At 54.3% G+C, this 20,418-nt stretch overlaps 1 protein-coding gene across 3 annotated transcripts; it reads right to left on the bottom strand.

Annotated features, from left to right (window-relative positions):
* Positions 1 to 334: 334 nt before the first annotated feature.
* Positions 335 to 19,562, bottom strand: PTPRN (protein tyrosine phosphatase receptor type N). Of its 3 annotated transcripts, XM_060106026.1 has the most exons (23): positions 19,373 to 19,562; positions 17,668 to 17,718; positions 17,311 to 17,424; positions 14,321 to 14,417; positions 12,594 to 12,855; positions 12,155 to 12,509; positions 11,594 to 11,725; positions 10,962 to 10,996; positions 9,988 to 10,262; positions 9,708 to 9,794; positions 9,300 to 9,379; positions 9,066 to 9,130; positions 8,182 to 8,400; positions 7,554 to 7,754; positions 7,306 to 7,453; positions 7,071 to 7,144; positions 6,786 to 6,863; positions 6,554 to 6,673; positions 5,296 to 5,462; positions 2,207 to 2,260; positions 1,504 to 1,568; positions 1,210 to 1,283; positions 335 to 986 (listed from the first exon to the last, which is right to left on the bottom strand). In XM_060106026.1, exons 1-23 carry the CDS (start codon positions 19,485 to 19,487, stop codon positions 915 to 917), a joined length of 2,940 nt encoding a protein of 979 aa, XP_059962009.1. In that variant the 5' UTR covers positions 19,488 to 19,562; the 3' UTR covers positions 335 to 914. The 3 variants fall into 3 exon arrangements, with proteins under 3 accessions (XP_059962009.1, XP_059962011.1, XP_059962010.1); XM_060106028.1 differs by lacking the exon at positions 9,708 to 9,794; XM_060106027.1 differs by lacking the exon at positions 17,668 to 17,718.
* Positions 19,563 to 20,418: the final 856 nt, after the last annotated feature.

The following is a 20,418-nucleotide window of genomic DNA, read 5'->3' as shown; positions in this document are numbered from 1 at the left end:
ACTTAACTAGTTGTGGTACCTGGGGCAAGTTCTGTGCCGCAGTCTCTTCGTCTGTAAGATGGGGCTAATAATTGGTAGCGTGTCCTGAAGATTAAACAAGTTAATGGGTGTAAAGCACCTTGGAGACTGCCAGACACACAGGGAGCACAGCATAAAAAAACCACTGCCTAATTGTTATTAGCTACCATTCAAGCCTTGGAGAGCGTGACTCGGCAGCCTGGCCCTCCCATCACCCTCTCTGCATCTCCTGAGAAAGGCAGCGGGGCCCGGCTCCAGGCTGAGGCCGGGGCTGGAGTCTGGAAGCAGCGCAGACAGAAATGCGTAGGAGTCTGGGTTGCAGCTGCACACACGACACGCTAACTTTATTCACATTGATACAAAAGTAGATTTTTCTAGAAATGTTCTCTTGTGCCAGGGGGAGAGAGTTGAGTGGCATGTGGCGGCGGGGGGGCCGGGGGAGGGGGTAGGAAGGGCAAGGGCCAGAGTGTGGGTCGTGGAGGCAGGTCAGCGGGCAGCAGGGGCTGGGAGAACAGGAAGAGCTGGACATGGTGGCCCCTCCGCCCCATTCTAGCCACACCGGAGGGTGGAGGGCATCCACACAGACATATTGGGAGCATCCAGAGTGGTGGGAAATGGGGGCCAGGGAACTCAGGCAGGAGGAGGCTCTGGGGTGGAATTGTTGACTTTCCTCTCCTCCTGGCCGGCGGCCAGCTCCCCCACGGGACTGATGCCAGGGCTCCCGGGGTGCCCCTTCCCACTTCCCCTTCTTTACACGCTCCTCTTGGAAGGGCTAGACATGCCCAAGAGGGGCCAAGGTGGCAGGTGGGGAAGTGAGGAGTGAGTACACAGATAGACGCTCACGTAGGCAAAGAGGGAGCAGAGGCTGGGCTGCCCACGGAGGGGCCCCAAGGGTCTCACTGGGGCAGGGCCTTAAGGATGGCATTCACCTCCTCCGCCACAGCTGTCAGGGCAAATTCAAACTGGTCCTGGGGAGGGGCAGGGGGAGGAGGGTCACGGGGGGGGCCCGGCCTCTGCTCCTGCCCTGGGGGTCGGGGGTGCTTTGGGGAGGTCACTTGCGTGGCGGGGGGGGGGGGGGGGGAAGGGAGCCCTCCCAGAGGAGGGGTATGGAGGCAGGCAGGAGAGGCCGGCTGCTGCCACTGTGGTTGGGGAAGGGTGGTGGCTAGGGTGGGTGCAGGGAGGGACGGTTACCTTGGAGCGGACGAGGCCAGGCCGCTGGTCACGGACATGCTCCAGGGTGGCAGCGATGTCAATCTCCTTCACTCCTGGGTAGGGGGAGCACGGGGCTGCTCAGGGGGTGTCCAGAGGAGGGTAGGACCCCGAAAGCCTAGGGCATCCTGGGGTGGGAGGCTTGGAGGACTGGAGAAAGCCTGGGGGTGTGGCAACCTGCCCTCCACGAACTCCTGTGATCCCGGGGGCAGGGAAGACCCTAATCAGAGGCTGGGCTGTGGGCGAGCTGTGGCCGGGGGGGAGGGGGGTCGTCACCTTTTGCCATGCGGTTCAGTACCATGTCGATGAGGATGTAGGTGCCAGTCCTTCCTGCACCGTCACTGAAAGAGGAGATGGTGACAGGCTGAGTTTGGGACCCAGCAGGAACCGGGAGGAGATGGGGAGACTGGTGGAGCTGTTAGGGTTAGCTGGGGACGGGGTGGGATGAGTGAGCGGAGGATGAGGGAACGGTCATAGCCCCTGGGTCCTGGGAACTGGGCCTCGAGTGGGGAGCCTGTGACCCGTGGGGTGTCTCTTGGGCAGTGAGCTAACCGAAAAGGATAGCCCTGGCTCTGCCCTGAGGCAGAGGCAGCGGGAGGGAATCGCTTTCTCCAGCCTCTGGCCAGGCTTTCATTCAGCAACCTTCTTATGTAAATGACAAGATGGTAAATATTTTCAACTTTGTGGGCCACGTATAGTCTCTGTAGTACGTTCTTTTTTTTTTTTTTCTTCAACTGTTCAAAAAATAGGAACATCCTTCTTAGCTCATGGGCCATTAAGAAAACAGATGGTATGCTGAATTTGGCCCATGGGCTGTGGTTTGCTGGCGTCAAGGGGACAGGCAGGCAGCGTGCTTGGGAGGTGGGCTGAGGGAGCAGGACCAGAGAGGGGGTGGGAGCCAGGAATGCCCCACCTCAGGGCCCTCTGGCCTGGGCTGTCCTGTCCCCCTCCATCCCCACCCCAGCCCCCCTGAACGCACCTGCAGTGCACAATGATGGGGCAGGAGCGGCCCCGGTAGCACTTGTTCACCTTCCTGCAATAAGAAATGGGCGTGAGGTCAGGGCGCACCGGCATAGGGAAAGGGGAACCGAAACACACACCTGAGGGCCTCTCTTTCTTCCTTTTCTCCCCACATGCCAAGGGCAGAGGAGGGAAGAGGGCTGGAGACAGGAGTCAGGGCTGGAGGCAAAGAACCAGGGATAGTGTAGGTGGCACTGGGCTTGCCTCATCACTTACGAGCTATGTACCCAAGCTGTGCACCTGGAACAACTGATTTAACCTCTTTGAGCCTCAGTTTTATTACCTGTAAAATGGGGATGATAAGAGTAGTAATCTCCTTCTTAGGGTTCTTACTATGATTATGTGAAATAATCCATGTAAAGAACTAAGTGCAATACCTGGCACACAGTAGGTGCTCATTAAATGATAGTATGATTAATAATAAGACATAATATTAACAGCCACTTCTGCCAGAAGTTCAGGGAGGAAAGGCTTTCTGGTGACTTCAAGGGTGTCAATCTTGCCACATCCTTGCTCTGCGCCTGCGACTGCCCAGGGTGTTCCGCTCTCCACCCAGGCTTCCTGTGGTCCTCACCAGCAGTGAGGTCAGGTAGCAGCCCTGGGCACAGAGTTCCCCTGGCGAGGGGAGGACAACACCTCCGCTCTGGATATGATGCTGCGCCTGTCTCCCTGGATGAGTCTTGCCTCCGCACTGGTGCTCCGTGGTTGGGTCATATTCAGACTTGGTCCACCTGGACCTCAGACTCTGCTGCCCCGATCACAGCAGCTCAGCAATGAGCAGGGGGTTTGTTCCTCTCTCGGTGGCCCAGTCTAACCTGCCCTTGTCCCTTATGACATTCCTGCTTTGAGAGTCACTTGCAGGTTTCTGATACCTCCAATGGGCCAGGGCAAGGGAGGACCTTCTGAGGGGTTATTAGAGTACTTCAGGGGAAGCTTGGAACTTAGTGATGTTCCTCCAGGCTTGCAGGGGCCAGGTGACTTTGAAAGGTTTTCCAGGAGTCCACATGGTTTTCTAGCATACTGGCTGGTACATCAGGGCTGGGGTTGAACAGAAGTTGCCACAGTGGTTCCCAACCATTTAATAATAATGATGAGAAACAGCATTTAGAATTAATAGAGCCCTTGCTACGTGCCAAGCACTTAAAGCAGATTTTACAGACTTTATGCTACTGACTTTTGTAACAACCCCTAAAGTATGGGTCATCATTCTCATTTCACAGGTAAGAAAACAGACAGAGGTCAAGGAACTTGCTCAGAGTCACTTTCTAGGACTTAAAGAATTATTTTGCCTTGCCTCTGGTGGACCTTCACCAAACTATATTTATTAAGCAGCAATTAATTTGTTCTGGGTGTCTAATGCCAACTGAGTTTACATAACCCCAGCCTAAAGCAAAGAAATAGAACCTTTTAGCTAACCTGTGCAGCCTTAAAACAGGTCCATGCACTAGCTCTATAAAGATTTTTAAAATGTGGAAAACAAAAAAAATAGCTCTGATGCCCCTAGCGTTGCTTTTGAGAAGCCTGTGCCTCAGGCCCCGGGGACCCCAGTTAGAAACCATTGTCCTGAGGCTCAGAAACTATCCCCAGGTTCCTCCCTCTACTGCCCCCCGACCCCGCCGGCTCTGCCCCTCTGCCCTCTGCCTAGCGCCTAGAGACCTCAGGCCAGCCTGGCAAGGGGCAGAGAAGCAGGAAGCGGCCACAGTGTGGGTGAGGCCCCTGCCACGGCAGCAGGCTTCTCAGCCACCTGTCTAGGGAGGGGACAGGCAGGGGATGCTGGAGGCCTGGTCTGGGCACGGTTTCAGCGTCAGAACAGGGCAGGTCCCCCTGTTAGCCTCCTGTCCCAGCCCCCACCTGGTTCCACTGAGTCCCCAAGAATCCAGAGATCCTCCCGCACTCCCTTTGATAGTATTTGTCCCTTGCCTGAGTCCCCCCAGCCCCCGGCTCTCCCAGCAGCCTTCAGGGTGGTCCCTGGGCCCACACGTCCTCATGTCCTGTCCGTGCAGCGGCCACACCTGCCAATGATCACTTTTGTGACTATGCAACTGGAGTGAGAATACTAGCTGCAGATCACAAAAATGACACTGGCAGCCGTGAGAGAGAGAGAGAGAGAGAGAGAGAGAGAGAGAGGGAGGAGGGAGGGGACAGAGAGGGGAGACAGAGCCATGAAGAGAATGAGAGATGGTGGGGGGAGAGAGAGACACAGAGAGTAAATAGGCAGACATGGGAGGGAGGTGGAGGAAACAGAGCGGGGAGGAGGGACAGGGGGAGGTGCAGAGAGGGGGAAACGTGGATGGAGGGGAAGAGGGAGGCAGCCTTCGAGACAAGAGTGATGGAGAAAGAGGTGGGCGGGGGAGGGAGGGGGGAGAGAAGAGGGAAGGAAGGGAGGGAAAGAGAGGGAAAGACAAAGGGAAAGGGAAATAGAGGCAAAGAGACACAGAGGGATAAAGAAGGGGGATGGCAGGAGGGAGGGAGAGACAGCGAGGGGACAGCAGACACAGAGACTAGTGCTGGTCACCTGGAAGCACAGGACAGGAGGAAACAGGCAGCAGGGACCGAGGAGAGGGAGAGGGAGAGAAGGAGAGAGGGAGAGAGCTAGAAACAAAGTGAGCCCTTCTTGGGGGGAATGGGGTTATGGAGAAAGCACCGGACACGGAGAGGCAGGGAGAAAAAGAGGGCAAGAGAGAGGGAGGAGACAGCTGGCCAGCAGACAGAGAGCAGACAGGGGCTGGACTACAGCAGTGGAGGAATGGGCACAGCGACACAGAGCGTCAGTTCTGGTTTGGGAGGTGGTGTCTGGAAGGGGGTCCAGGGGGTCAGAGTCAGTCCTGGTTTGGGGTGTCTAGCAGGGGGCACCAGCGGACCTGAGGCCGAGGCTCCAGGTCAGGCTAGAGGATCTGCCTCACCTGACCTGGGGCCCGAGGAGGACCTGATGGACTGGGAGAAGGTAAGGGAGCCTGGCTCCCGGCCCCCTGCTCCTGTGCTGCGCTCTCCCCGGCTCCTCGGAGCCTCCCCCGGGCCGCCCCACCGCCCAGGCGCTGGGGCGCTCACCTGCGGAAGTCCAGCAGGGGCCGGGTGGAGGCCGGGGTGCCCTCTGCCGGCCAACTGAGGAAGTGGAACTGCGTGAGCGTGCGCGTCTCCTGGGTCTGCACGTTCTTCAGGTAGAAGCTCCGCACCAGGAAGTCCTCGCACCAGATGTGCTCCGACACCAGGTTCACCTGCGGAGGAGGGGGCGCAGGCCTGAGCGCGGCAGGCCATCCCCAAATCCTCCCGGCCTCCCAGGCCAGTCAAATTCTAAATCCTCCAGGAAGCTCACCCAACCGCCCGCCCCAACTGTTCCAGCTGTCCCCAAGAACCCTAGCTGTTTGTGTCACTTATGGACTGCTCAGGACAACTGGTGGCTTTTTCATCTAGACACAACTATTGTGAGTTTTCGTTTGTTTGTTTGTTTTGGCTGCGCCCCGTGGCTTGAGGGATCTTAGATCCCCGACCAGGGATCAAACCCAGGCCCAGGGCAGTGAAAGCACCACTGGACCGCGAGGGAATTCCCAATATTGTGAGCTTCTTGAATTCAAAGTTTCTCCTTCCTCTTCTGCACAGAGACTAGCAAAGTGTCTTGCTACACACACCATAAACTTTGATAAAATTCTGTATTTTCATTTGATCTTTTTCTTTAACCACAAGCAAGACCAATTTTTAAAACTTAAAAAAAAAAAGACTGTTGCGTGCGCATCTGATGATGCAAAACTGCTATCCAGTGCTCATGAGAAACTGGATGTGTGCAATTAAGGTCTCCTGTTTTATTGGGGGGGGGGGTGTCACCTCCCATTTGTCAGCAGTGTTGCTCCTTCCCTTGCTTTGCCTCTGCCCAGTTCCCCCCTACCTATCTTTTCTCCTAATGAAAAAGTTTGTTTCTGTTTTAAATAAGCAATATACGTGACTGGTGGCATTTCTTTCTTTGCTTCAGCCTCCAGGAAACTCAGATCTAAGTTAGGCTCGATAAAAGTAGGTCTCAATCTTGGCCTTTGAGTATACTTATCTTCCCTGTCTCAAAACTGTACTCCTGACTTGTAGCTTCTCACCTTAGTTTCAGTGGTTTTATAGCTTTATATCTGTACCTTTCATCATAGGTCCTTACGAGTGCTTTTTGGCCCTAGACTGGACACACATACACACATGTATATGCATGTATGTGAATGTATGTGTATGCACAGATATGTTTATATACACATATGTTCACACATGCATGAGTGGTGCACCATCCACTTTCTCCACCCCCATCGTCTCCTGGCCGTGGGGTCCTGCTGACCTCATACACATGGTAGAGGGAGGAGCCCTCATCTGGCCAGTAGCGGTCACACTGCTTGACACCATCCTCCACCAGCGGGGTCAGCATGACAAGGACGGTGCAGCCACTCTCCCACACCATCTAGGGACAGAGACACAGGTAAGCTCCATTCTAACCTCCCTGGGCCCTGGCTGGCCCTGGCTGGCCACAAGGGTGCCTACTCCCTGGAAAAGCCCTCCCTCCAAAAGCCCACCTGCCAGAAGTCTGAGATGGTATGTGACAGTGGGCCCTGTGTGGCTATGTAGGCTGGCATCCGAGGGTCGTGCTCAATCTGCGGACGGGAAAGATACATCATGAGCCAGAATGGGAAATGCCACTATGGAGAGGCTTGGTCAAAGGGAGCGGGCCAGGGTCTGGGGGAGCCTGAGAAGCCCCATTTCCATGCTAGGATATCAGGCTCACAATTCTGGGGCCTTGGGTGGGGAAATAGAGTCTATGGGGGCAGGATGAAAAGGGGGAGGAGGTGGGGGCCGCTCACAATGGGGCTGGCGTTGATGTAATCGCTCCGAGAAGGGCTGCTCTCCACCTTCAGCTTGATGCGAGCGTGGTCATCTGCACAGACCCCGCATCCCACCCCAGAAGCCCCTCCAGTCATTGGGGTCCTGGCACCTCTACCACTCAGCTTGAGCCAGGACCCCGGCCCCGCCCCCAAGCCCTCCAGAGCTCCCAGCAGACAGAGGGCTGGGGCTGGCAGGTCAGCAGGACTCACTCACAGGGCAGGAAGTCAGGGTTGCGGTTCTTTTTTATGTTGCCCTCCCCCTGGGCGGTGGCACAGGTGTTGGGCTCCGCCTGGTAGGCACACAGGGCCTGCCACTCCTTGGCCAAGCGGTCCCGGTTCCGCAGGTGGTCCTCCATGTACGCCTACAGGGACACCACAGCCTGGCGCTGGCCCCCACTGCCAGCCCTGCCCCTCCCACCGTCCGGTCCCCTCACCCCCTCTGGGCCGATGCCCTGTCCTGACCAGAATCATATGTCCCGTGGAGATGTCCATGTTGGCCTGGGCGGGCTCCTCGCACCAGGACGGTGTGCTGCTGTGGGAGCTGGGGCTGGCCTGGGCCGCGTCACTGAACTGCGAGGACACGCTGCTCACCCGAGAGGGCTCCGGTGGACCCTCTGCCCGGTTGAACAGGGACTTCGTGGCCATGTGCTGGCGGCACAGGTCCTGCGGATGAAGGATGGGGCAGGGTCCAAGGTCCCCTGAATCCTCCCCAACAGAGTCCTGAGCTCAGTTCAGTAGAGTCCCTAGGCTTGTCCTTGATTGCTTTTGAATGAAACCCATTTCCTCTGGGGTAGGGTCTTCTGCCATGGCTCTCATCCTTTTCGGGGCTGTTCTGCTTGGCTGGTGCCTATGACAACCTCAGATGTCACAGAGCAGAAGCCTAGAGCCCCCCCGAATCGCAGCACCGGGGAGAACTTCAGCAACCACGGGCTCTCAGTTCCCATCCATTCAAAATGGCCCCGCAGCACTCCCACTGGGGCTTCTCCAGCCCCTGCCTGGACATCCAGCTCCCCACCCTCATCCCAGGTGAGACCCAGACTCCCGAGCCCCTTCCATTCCCTCTCATCAACAAGCGTCTGGGGCTGCACACCTGGTACTCAAAGGTAGTGTCACCGTGGGCGCCCTCGGGTCCCAGCGCGGCCAGGCGCTCCTTGTCCCGCTGCCGCGCTCGCTGCCGCGCACACAGGGCCACTGCCAGAGCCACGAGCAACCCAGCCACACCCGCCAGGGCCACCAGAGTAAGCAGCACGGAGCGCACGGGAGAGGTGCTATGGGCCGGTCGGGGAAGGACGGCGGCTGCCTCCTCCCTCTGTGGGAACAAGGCTAGAATCAAGGGGGGCGGTGGTGTGGGGAGACTTAGGAGCTGCTTCCCACCCCTGTCCCATGGCCCACTCCCTGCTAGGATATCTTCTGGGGCAAAGCTGGGAGGCAGGGGCATGGCGGTACAGGCAGAAGGACTTGGAGAGGCCGAAGATCTTCCTTCTCAATCCCCATTGAGGCAACTCAACCACACTGCACTGCCAGAGACTTAGTGGGTGACCCTCCCTAGGAGTTTTTGCATTTAAAAATGGATACAGAGAAGTGTAGAGAGACCCAAGGGATCAAAGAGTAGAATGTGAGGCATCAGTGTTGGATGCAGAATAGAAGCATATTTTGAGTTCAGTGTCCTTTCTGTGTCATGTTTTCCCTTGGAATTTGAGACTCTGCTCTAGAACATCTATGGACAGCTATGGCCATCTCAGGTAGTTCTTCCAAGTAAGCTGGCTTCGGAGAGAAGGCTGGACCTGCGGGGAGCAGGAGCCGCTGGGGCCATCTGCTGGTCAGAAAGAAAACTGCATGGGGGAGGGCTGCTTTGGCCAAGCTGGGGGACCAGCCAGATAGATCTCAGCTCCTATTCTCCCGTCGTTTGCCTTCATCTCTTGTGGGCAACATCAGCCCTCTGGGGCTTTGACTGATCCTTCAGTTATCTCATACCTGTCCCACGCCTGTCTGCAAGATCTGGAGCCCTGTCTGTGCTTCCAGTTCAGACTTCACCATCCCTGCAGGGAGGATGTAGGTCAGATTCTGTCCGGCCCCATGTGGTCTCCACCCCATGTCACGCTATGCCAGGGGGCAGGCAGGGTCCATGTGGGCTGGGAATATTTCAAGGGGAGCACCAGCCACAGGCCTGGATATATACAACTCGGGCTGGGGTCAAGGAGTATTTACCAGCTTGCTTGGTCACATCCGCCAAAGACAGGTTCTGTTCATTGTGCTGGATGCGGAAGGTAAGGGCTGGTCCCACGACACTGCCGAATAGGAGGTATGTTACTGCTTCACCCACCACAGACGCCAGATTCAAAATGAGAGGTCCTCTCTGGCCCTCTCCCTGTTAGAGGATGGGGCTAAAACCAATCAGAGATGCCATACAGGGGTGTTGGAGGCTGGGAAGATAGTGGATTGGGCCAGTAGCAGGGCTGGGTGTGGCTGTACCTTCAGTGCAGCTGGAAACATCTTTGACCCGACCTTGGCCCCTTACTCACAGTTTGTCTTCCCCTCCTACCCTGAGCCCCTCCAGCCACCTCCCGCTTCAAGCTACCTGCTAGATCCCTGAGCCCCAGCCAGATACAGCCCCACCTGATGTTGATGAAGCTGCCCGAGGACATGTGCACATGCTCAGCCAGGATCTCCAGAAGCTTCACTCCTGCAGCCAGACTCAGGGGCCTGGAGGTGGGGAGCCGGCAGAGGAAGGAAAGTGGGGACCCTCTAGGCCACTATCTTGAAACCACCTCCAGGGGTGCATAGCAGCCCAGCCCCGTGTCTACTTCACATCTGGACTTCTGCTCTCTGCTTCCTGCCAGGCAGGCCAGCCCAACACCCAAGGGACCAGGAGACTGCCCCGGGCTGGAGCCCTTACTTCTGGTCAGTGACAATGTAGCCATATTCCTCTGCTGATGGCCTAGCAGAGGGCTGCCCTGCCGCCGTGGGCTGGCTCTGGCCCAGTGGGCTTTTCTCCTCTCGCAGGATGGGCATGGCAGGGGGCCCGGCAGCTTTGGGAGGCTCAGAGGACCCAGAGCTCAGCTCCTGCTGGGCTTTATTGGAGGTGGGACCAGCAGTGGGGGATCCGGCCAGGGAGGGCGTGGGCGGTGGAGGCTCTGCTGCGTCTGCGCCCTGCACCTGCTCCTCCATTGTCTGTTTAGAAGAGAGGATAGAGGTATGGTCTCTAACAGTGGAGGGGTCGGGGGTAGGGGGTCCACACTCTGGACGCCGAGCTCCCACAGGGGTGCTTAGGACATGTTTCTCTTTCTATCCCCAGGCCCAGGTCAGCACTGGGTACAGAGAGGGCATCCAGGAAAGTGAGCCAAGTGGATGAATGAAAGAATGAATGAATGAATGAAAAAAGGACTGAATGAGTGATTATTCATGATCAGTAATAATCCACAGGATGGGGCTGGAGTGGGGAGAAGCTCCGGAGGGAGGAAAGCTGGGGTTAGGGGAGAAGATGAACAGGCAGGCCGTGGTTTTTCGACTTTTTGTTTAGCCACACAATCTTAGAAATCCAACATGTGAAACAGGGTGCCTCAAGCTGCAGGGCAGTCAGGAGCCTGCCTGCTCGCGTCCCCCCGCTTCCCCTAGGGACCCTCAGAGTGAGGTCTGAGATGACTGTAGTGTAAAAAAGCAGTGAATCAAGAATTCTAGCTTCTGGTCCCAGCTCTGCCTTTAACTTGAGGTGAGACCTTAAACAATGACTTGCAGCCTCTGGGCCTCAGTTCCACCAAAATGAGGGCTTGGAGGATACAGATTCTGGGTCCTGATCCTGAGATTTGGATTTCAGTCAAGGGGTTTGCTGCCGTTGGGCACTTATGGGTCAGGGAGGTGTCACAAACTCACTTTCTTCATGTCAGCTCCAATGTTTACAACCCCTCCTGCAGAGACAGGAAAAACAAGACTCTGGGCAAAGGGCCAAGGCCAAGGTCCACACAACGCAGGTGGGAGAAAAGGCCAGAGGCCCTGAGCCTGTTACATTTGCTGTGGCCTCTTTCCCTGCAGTCAGTAACCAAGACCCTATCGCTGGTCTCATCCTAAGCATGGCCTCATGCCTCTGTGCATCTGCCTTATAATTCATTGTTTTATCAACTCCTCCCTCTGTTAGTGGCCACACCTCTCACTCAAAGCTATTCTTTGCTCAGTCCTCCCTCTACCCATCAATCATTGGCTTCTCCTTTTTAGTGGCCATGCCCCTCCTTAGGTCCTCATTATCTTCCGCCCAGCTTTCTCCGTGCCTCCTGGTCCCGGCTCACACCCCCTGTTGGCTTCTTTTCCCATTGCTTCCATCCTCCAGTCCTTTCCTGCTCTAACTCCTCGGCTCACCACCCCACCCCTTGCTCCCTGCCCTTGGCTGGCAATGACTCCGTGCCTCAAAAGAACTCCCTCCCCTGACCTTGGCCCTTTCCCTCTAGGTTGCTTGCTGTGGAGGCCTCCACGGGGTTGGTAGTCTCACCCCCGTGAGACTGGACACTCACCCAGATTTCGTCCTGCACCCTTGGGCAGCAGTTGCAGCAGGGTGGAGAGGGTGGAGAGCTGCTCAGGAGTCAGCTGACGGAGCTCCACCCCGTAGCCCTCCAGCACAGCTGCCAGCCTCTGCAGAGTCACATCTGCTGGGAGCCAGACACGGAGCTCAGGGCTGGTGCCGAGATGAACTTGTGGGATGCGTTTGGGGGTGGGAGGGGACCGGCACATTTACGAACTTCTCAAACACCAGGACACTGATGCCCTCCCCTTCCCACCCTTGTCCACACTTCGGGGGAAAGAGCTTCCTGTGTCAAGACCAAACTTCAGGCCCAGCAGGGACTCCTTGATCCCCCAGCTGAAGAAGAGTCATGTCAGCTCTACTGCCCCCACTGTATCCCCACTGCCTACCTAGTGCCTGGCATAGAGCAGGTGGTTGGTAGACACTAGCTGAGTGTGCGGATGACTTTAAGGACAAGTTAACAAATGCGTGGGCAGTCAGGAAGGACCCTCCCCACCCCACCTCCCAGAAAGCAGCCCCACAGGCAGGGAGTGGGTGCTGCGGACTCTGTTACCTGGCTGCTCTTCTGGGGAAGGAGGCTTCTCCCTGCGACCCTCTAGTCCTTTCTCCTCATAGCCTTCTGAGGAGTCATCTGCCTGGCTGCTGACCCCTTGCTCTGGCAGCCTTGGTGCCCTGGCCCTGCTGGGCACTTGTGGCTCCTGGGCCAGGTAGAGCAGCCCTGACTCCTGGAAAAGCTGAGCAGGCGGAGGCCCTGGAGGGTCCCCATAGGAATGGCCAGGGTGAGCCCCGAACGTGCCCTTGGAGGCAGTTCTGCTGAAGAGGGCTGGGGGTTCAGCCTTGGGCAGGGGGCCAACACTGACCATTCCTGGGGAGCTCTCTGAGCTCCGGGGGCCATCGCGGGAGCCAAACTGTGGGAAACCAGAGATTCGGATGAGAGCAGACATCAGGGCTGGGGGGCTGGGGTTGCGGTGGGGCGGAGGTCTAGGGCTCACCTGATGGAACAAGTAGGGCTGCAGCAGGGCAGGTTCATAACTCAGGGCAGGGTGGGGGGGCTGCGGGGGCAGCAGCAGGTGCTCCAGGAGAGGGCGCAGCAGGTCAGCCTGCAAAGGGGAGAGGGGGGAGCCTGCCCCAGCTCCACCCCTACCTACTGGAGGTCGAGGAAGCCGATGCTGGGGAGCAGGGGTGGAGCCAGTGGGGATGCCCTGTAAAAGCAGCTCCCCAGCGGGACCCGGTCTCCTGGGCGCCAAGCCAGATCTGGGGAGGAAAGCAAAGTGTGTGTGTGTGTTTATGTTTCTGTGTGTGTGTGTGTGTGTGTGTGTGTCGGTTGTGTGGGGGAGGGCGTATAGAGCCTACGAGGCAGAGATGGCGGGTCCAGGCTTAGCATAGAATGAGCCTGCTCTCTTAAGAGATGAGGTAGCCTCAGGCGAGCAGACTGTAACATCGGGAAGGGCCAGAGAGCCAAGCCCGGGGCGGAGGTCATTGCCTCCCTGGTAAGCATGCCTGGGTCCCTGCAACACAGCGGCAGAGCTGGAAGCGTGAGGCTAGGGATGGAAAGGGGAGAACAAGAGAAGGGGAAGGCAGCTGGGAACCGCTCTAGATGACCTGTGTCTGCAGTTTGCCACACTGTCCCTGTGGGCATGTCCCCAGGTACGCATTCGAACATTCAGTACTGTGCCCTCTCACTCTGCCTTCTTCACCTGGTATCATCATCTGAGCCCCAAGCCGTCATTTACTTTCCTTTGCTTTACAGGGTCTGAATGATGCCTTCAGAGGCCCTAACCACTAAAAGATGATGGTACCTCCTACCATATACAATTCCACATAGTAACAAAACTGAACATTAAACAACTTCAGTCTGACAAAATTCTAATTTGTTCCATGAGGACTACTTTGATGCTCCTATTAAGATACCAAATGTCCTGTATACACTGCTATATTTAAAATAGATAACCAACAAGGACCTACTGTATAGCACAGGGAACTCTGCTCAATATTATGAAACAATCTAAATGGGAAAAGAATTTGAAAAAGAATAGATACACGTATATTTTTTAAAAACTGTAAAAAGGAACATAATTTTACACGTACTTATAAGTACTTATATAGATGTCTGTGCCAATACCATGTAGTATTAATTAGTATAGCTTCTCCACTCTCTCTATCTCCTGGTGCATCCCAGAAATCGGTTCAAGTATTACCATTATCTGATTCATATCTGAGTCTGATGTGGGTGAAACTTTGTTAACATATCTTTCCTACGTCAGTACTAGAGAAAAAGTAATTGGTCTTGTTCTACTACTTTGTATCCGTACAAATTAGCACAGTGATTGGCACATAGTATAACCCTGTATTTTTTGCTGAGTAAATGAATTCATTAAAAGACAAACCAGACCAAAACCAAAATACCAAATGTCCAAATGTTTCAAAACAGTTTTTAACACTGTAAATCAATTATACGTCAATAAAAATTTTTAAAAAAAAAACTTTGTCAGGCAAAAAAAACACAAAACAAAACAGTTTTTAATGGCCCTCTTTTGCTGGATCCCCAGGGATGAGCTCAGCTCGTGTTGGGCATGTGAGCATGTCAGATGACTACTCCAGAACCTCTTTTACCCATGTCCCAGCCTGCTGATTTTTGTACCCATTTCCCTCTGTCCATCAGGATGACCACAGATCCACCAGCCTTGCTATGATAGAGTTGATGAGAAATGATGCCTACCTGTCCCTTGGATGGGGCTCTGCAGGGTGAAGCCTGGGGATGCGCTCCATTTCCTGGGAGATCACATACTGGGTGAGGTCATCATGCCAGGACAGTCCTGCCAGGGAACACAATAGGGTGAGACTGAGATTGGCTTGGGACAGTCTGAGGGCCCAGTAACAGGGACCAGTGTAGATCAAAACTGCACCCTCTACCCAGCAGTGTATTGAATCTGGCAGGGAAGAGGAGCAGCAGAGGGGGTCTAGAGATGCGGTGGGTGATTTGAGCTGTCCTTGTCCCACACTCAGGTATAGATTTGGGAGTGAGACTGCTTCCAGTGAGACTGGGTTTAAGTCCTCTGCCACTTAACTAATTGCGTGACCTTAGCTGAACCTATCCGAGCCTTAGTCCTCTCATCTGAAAAATGGGGGTTATACCTCCTAAAATTGTTGCGATAATTAAAATACACAATACAAAATGGTTAGAATAGTACCTGACACATAGGGAGCTTTCAATAAGCGCTATTATTATCATCATCATCAATATTATTATTTAGCTTCTTTTTATTGATCCTGAACCTTAGTTTTCTTTATTTGTAAAGTGGGAATAATATATACTTTATGGGTCTGTAGTAAAGATTAAGTGCAATCAGGGAAATAAAAGTGCTTGGAAAACTCCAAAGCACTATACACCTGTTTTAAACATTCATCAGCATCGTCTCGTCCTGAGGCAGATCTCCTCTTTGACCGTTTTCCTCCATGAAACTCTGCTCTCAGGAAAGGTCAGTCATCTATTTTAAAGGGACAATCTCCCACTCTCCACCCCCATTCCCCCATTCCTTTTTTCCTTGTTTCTGGATTAATAATCTGTACTGCTCTTAACTCATATCCTGGGATCTATACCTGCTTTTTTGCCTATTAACATTAGATGAACTATCTGTGTTCCTGTATAAGGCCAATTCCTCTACTTGAGCACTAGATTTCATCCCCTACTACCTTACCTACTCAAGAACATCTTCCCCACAATTCTCCCCTATTTCCTACATCATCATTTTCTCCTGTTCTCTACTGAATTATTCCCATTCACATACAAACATGATGCAGTTTCTCCCATCTTATAAAAATACTGTTTGACCCCACATTCCCCTCCAGCTATCACCCCATTTCTTTGCTTTTCTTTGCAGCAAGACTCTTTGAAAGTGTTCTCTATACTGGCTGTATCCAATGCTTTTCCTCCCATTCCCTCTTATCCACTCTATTCAGGATTTTATTCCCAACTATTCTACCAAAACTGCTTTCATCAAGATCACCAGTGGCTTCTGCATATCTAAACCCAGGGTCAATTCTCGGATCTCATCTTACTTAACCCACCACCGTCATTTGACACTGTTGATCACTCCTTCCTCCTTGATACACTTTCACTTAGCTTCCAGGACACCAAACACTCTTGTTTTTCCTCCTACCTTGCTGGCTCTCCCTTCTCAGACTCGCTTGTTGTTTCTGCTTCTTCTCCTGGTCCTCTTAATAATAGAATTCTTTAGGGCTCTTCTTCATAAACACACAATCTTTTGGTTATTTCATTCACCTCATGGGTTTAATTACCATCTATATGCCACAGAATCCCAAATTCCTATCTCCACTCCAGACCTCTCTCTTTCAAAACCCAATCTTATATACTCAACTTCCCACGTTATTGAATGGATATCTTAAACTCAGTGTATTCAAAACTGAACACCCCTTTCCCCAAGTTGATCCTTCTGCATAATTAATGACATGTCCATCAACCCAGTTGTTCAGGCAATAAAACCTAGGTGTCATCCTTGACTACTCCCTTTCTTTCATGGCCCTAGCCGATATTTCATGAAATCACGCTCACTACCTTAAAAATACAGGCAGAATTCTGTCATTTCTCATTACCTCCCTGCAACCACCCTGGTCCATGCTTATTCATCTCTTACATGAGTTACTGTGATAGCTTTTAATGTTTCATGTTTCTGTTTCTACCCTTGACTCCCTACATTCCATTATCAACACAGCAGCAAGAGTGATCTTTTTAAAGCAGAAGTGAGATCACGCACCCCTGTGCTCAAACCTTGCGATGGTTTCCTCTTTTACTCAGAGTAAAGCCAATGCCCGTACATTCTCATATAAAATCCCAGAGCACCCCTTCCCTCATTACCTACCTGACTGCATCTTCTACTCTGCCTCTCCAGCACTCCTTTAGAGACACTCTGTACAGGGGTTCTCCATGGTGTTCCTCAAACTCATGCTCCTATCTTAGGACTTTTATTCTAGCTCCCTGGCCACCCGAAACACTCTTCCCTGAGATAACCTTCTGGGAAAGCATCCCCACCTCCTTGATGTCTATTTGAATTTCATAGTCTCAATAAGGTCTATCTTGACCACTCAATTTAATACCACAGCTTCCTACCTCACCATTTCTGATCCCTTTATCCTGCTGTAATTGTTTTGTCCATGGCACTTATCACCTTCTAACATACTAATGTTTTCTAATTTCTAGTGTATTCCCTCCCTTCACCCCCGAATGTAAACCCCAGTAGGCAGAGATCTTTGTTTCACTCCCTGATATATCCCAAGCACCTAAAACTACATTTGCCACGTACAAGTACCCGATAAATATTGGTTGAATGAGTGAATTGGATGAGGGGGGTATTCTCCTGGCTGAAGCCTCCAGGATTCATGGCCCGGGAGTACTCAGTCAGTTCCAGAGAGTGGGTTGGTCCTAAAGATATACATGCTGGCCTCTTCCAGGCTTCTAGAAGCCTCCTCTGGATTCCTCCAGAGAGTCTAAGTGTGAACAGCCTATCTCTAGGGTTCCACCCCCACTCCTGTCTTGCCTCCTTCTCCAGTAAGGTCTGGGAAGGTGAGGTTCCAGAGTGGGTGTGATAGGAATGTTCCGTGAGAGAAATCCTGGAGTCAGGTGACCCCTCCCTCCCCCACCCTTATCTAAACAAGTTACAGTCTCCCTCCTCCAGCGCATCTAGACCTCACCTTGGGACATGAGCTGTCGGAGGACACCTTGTAAGCGTTGAAGAACTGGGGAGGTGACTTGCAAGAGGGGCCGGGCTTGCCCCACTCCCACCTGGCATTGTCCAAACAAGCCATCTAAGAGCACAAAAGTGGTGTCAGCGGGGGATTTGGACAACAGGCCTTCCAAAGTCCAGGCTGCAAATAGACAGCACTCCCTCAATCTCCTCTCTTGGCTTCAGAGAGCTCCGCTCCTCCAGTCCAGTCCCCCTTTTCTCCAAGCCCAGTTCCCCTTCTCCCTTCCAGTCCACCCCACTTCTTTCTTATTATATATCCCCCCCCAACCCTGTTTTGTAAATCCTATGTTTGGGCCTCACTCACCCTGAATACAGACTTCGAGGTGAGAGCAGAGTCTGCGGTCAAACAGACAGCCTGTAGGGGACAGGTGAGCGGAGGCTCAGACACCCACACACATAGAACGGTCAGATGGATGAACAGGCTAGCAAAGGGGGGAGCAGATGGGGTCCATTCTTTCATTCTAAGGAAGGCTTTATGCTGGGAGGAGAGGAGGAAGAGTCCTCCTCTTGAGAAGAAAGCACAGGATCCGGCTTTGGATTTTTTTTTTTTTTTTTTTTTTTTTGCGGTACGTGGGCCTCTCCCGTTGCGGAGGACAGGCTCCGGACGCACGGGCTCAGCGGCCATGGCTCACGGGCCCAGCCGCTCCGCAGCATGTGGGATCTTCCCGGACCGGGGCATGAACCTGCGTCCCCTGCATCGGGAGGCGGACTCTCAACCACTGCGCCACCAGGGAAGCCCCTGGCTTTGGATTTTAAAGATCTGCAAGTCTGGATTCTTTCCCTAAAAGCCTCTGTGAGCTTAAGTGAGTAATGGGGAAAAGAGCCCTCCAGGTGCATGGGAGTCGTGATGGTGGAGAATCATATACTGATACTTCTACTCTCATAGAATTACTATGGGGTAGTTTTTGTCCAAATTCTGAGGAAAAGGGGACTTTCCTTTCCCAATCTCCACGAGCATCTTATGATGGCCTGGGGCTCAGAAGAGATGGGAACCCCAGCACACTTCCCCTTCGTGTGGGAAAGGGGTAGCGGCGGGGTGCCTCTAAGGCAATGCTCCCCACGCTGTCCCTGCAGTCCGCGGCCCCTGTACTGCTGGGGCGGTTCGTGGTGCTGAAGCTCTGAGCCTGGCGCCGCTGAGGGCTTGCCTGGAAGCAGTGATGGGGGAGGGAAGGGTAACAGGGTGAGGAGTCTCCAAGGGACGTCACCTCTCCGCCATTCCAGCCTTCATCTTCCACCCTCCTAACCCGCGGCGCCACAGGAAGTATCTCGCATTGGCCTCCAAGCCCGGCGGGGAAGAAGAGCGCCAGACGGCGAGCTTGCCCCCTTCCCCCACGTGCGCCCCGCCCCCACCCTCCCCCTGCCCGTGAGTCAGCGCTGACTGTCTCTGTCCGCACAGACGTGAGTCAGCACCAGGCCTGGCCGTGGGGAGGGGGACGTGAGACGACCCTTCCCTCTTCACCTTCTTCGGCCCCTTCCCCCAGCTGTACCTCTCTTATCGGAGATCAGATTACAGCCATCGGCCTCTCTGGGCTTGAAGAGAAACCCTGGCCCCTCCCTCGGCCTGATCCCGTACGGAAAGCTGGGACCCCGGAGCTCGCGGCCCCGACTTCTACTCCCGGCAGATCAGGGCTCCCTCTCCTTCCCTCCCCTCCTCCATCCCTCAGCGCCTGTCGCCACTTTTTGGCGCCTCGGAGAGACTTGCTTCTCCTGAGGTCCTGTATCCCGTCTCTAGGTCCCTCTGTCCATATGCACCCCCATTCCGTCTCCCCAAACCGCAGTCTTCCCCGCTTCTCTTAGGTCCCGCCCCCGGGCTCCCAGCCCCACCTCCAGGCCTACGCCCCTTTCCTCGCAGACGCCCTCTCATCTTCCTCATCTCACAGTGCCTCCCCCTACCCCACTCCACACACAGTCTACCTGAGCTCGCGACCTGCGTGACACTTCCCCCCACGCCCCCCACCGAGTTCTGCTCCCGGCACCATCCTCCCCCAATCCCCCCATTTCCTCCTGACCGTGGGCGCTAATGGCGTTGCAGCCTCCCGGACGGCTGCCCAGCAGCATCAGGCAGAGGAGCACCCGGAGACCCCCAGATGCCCCGGGACCCCCAGGCCGCCGCGGGCGCCGCATCCTTCCGGGCTCCGCGCTCCCGCTCGGCTGCAGGAGCCGCAGCGACTCGGGCCGGAGCCTGCCAGAGGGGCCGAGGCGGGGCCTGCCACTCCCCACCCACCGAGGCGGGGTCTACACGCCCCTCTCGCGGCAACTCCGCCAACCCCAGGCGGATGGTGACGACATTTCCACCCCCGGCTCTTGCGTTGATTTGCGTCATTCGTGGCGTAAAAGCACTGGCTTACTGGGGGTCCTACCCACCCGGTCCCTCCTACCCACCCGGTCCCTCCTACCCCAAATAGTAGGCGCCTCTCTAGGATTCGCACTTGGCCTCACCTTGACATAGGCTTCTCCCCAAGGACCACCACCTCTATCACCCAGTCGCACGGTTGGCGAGAAGGGTTCCAGTGGGTGGGGGCCAAGAAAGATACGTAAGCCGGGTAGTATAAACCTTAAGATGAGGAGCATACAAGTGAATACAATATGTACTCTTTCGCATCTCAATTAATGGTACAGATGTTATCCTTAAGAGCAGGAATGGTTTTGCGTGTGTGCTCGGATTCCAGTTCTAGCAATGCCACCTACTTAGGGGTATAACTTTGGGCAGGTTGCGTGACCTCTCTGTGCCCAAGTTTCCTGAGCTGTAAAATGGAGGTGCTAATAGTGCCTCCCTCACAAGCTGGTTGTGAAGATTTACAGGAATTAAGCTCCCTTAGAACAACCACTGCACTGGCATATACTAAACACTGGATATATATTGGCTTTTGTTATTAGCCTTGGCTCGCCTTTCTTTCGCCCTCTTCCGCCTCGAGCCTATCAAAATCTTACGGTTTCTGCCTGCAAAATATGTCTCCCATCAGCCCACTTCTTTCCATACTCGCTATCCTACCCAAACCACGATGCTCTTTCGTGATGACTACTGCAGTAATCATCTAACTAGTCTTTTGCTTCC

Source organism: Mesoplodon densirostris, chromosome 8 (genome assembly GCF_025265405.1).
Source record: "Mesoplodon densirostris isolate mMesDen1 chromosome 8, mMesDen1 primary haplotype, whole genome shotgun sequence".
Taxonomy (NCBI): Eukaryota; Metazoa; Chordata; class Mammalia; order Artiodactyla; family Ziphiidae; genus Mesoplodon; species Mesoplodon densirostris.
This window is presented reverse-complemented; position numbering and strand designations above follow the sequence as displayed.

Bases quoted from the DNA above. Each gene is read 5' to 3' on its own strand.
- PTPRN (XM_060106026.1), bottom strand. From the start codon at position 19,487: ATGCGGCGCCCGCGGCGGCCTGGGGGTCCCGGGGCATCTGGGGGTCTC. The intron at 9,380-9,707 runs GTGGGGCTGTAT...CCTATTCGGCAG, and splicing joins GGCAGCTTCATCAACATCAG to TGTCGTGGGACCAGCCCTTA. The intron at 987-1,209 runs GTAACCGTCCCT...GCCCCTCCCCAG, and splicing joins CTGGCCTCGTCCGCTCCAAG to GACCAGTTTGAATTTGCCCT.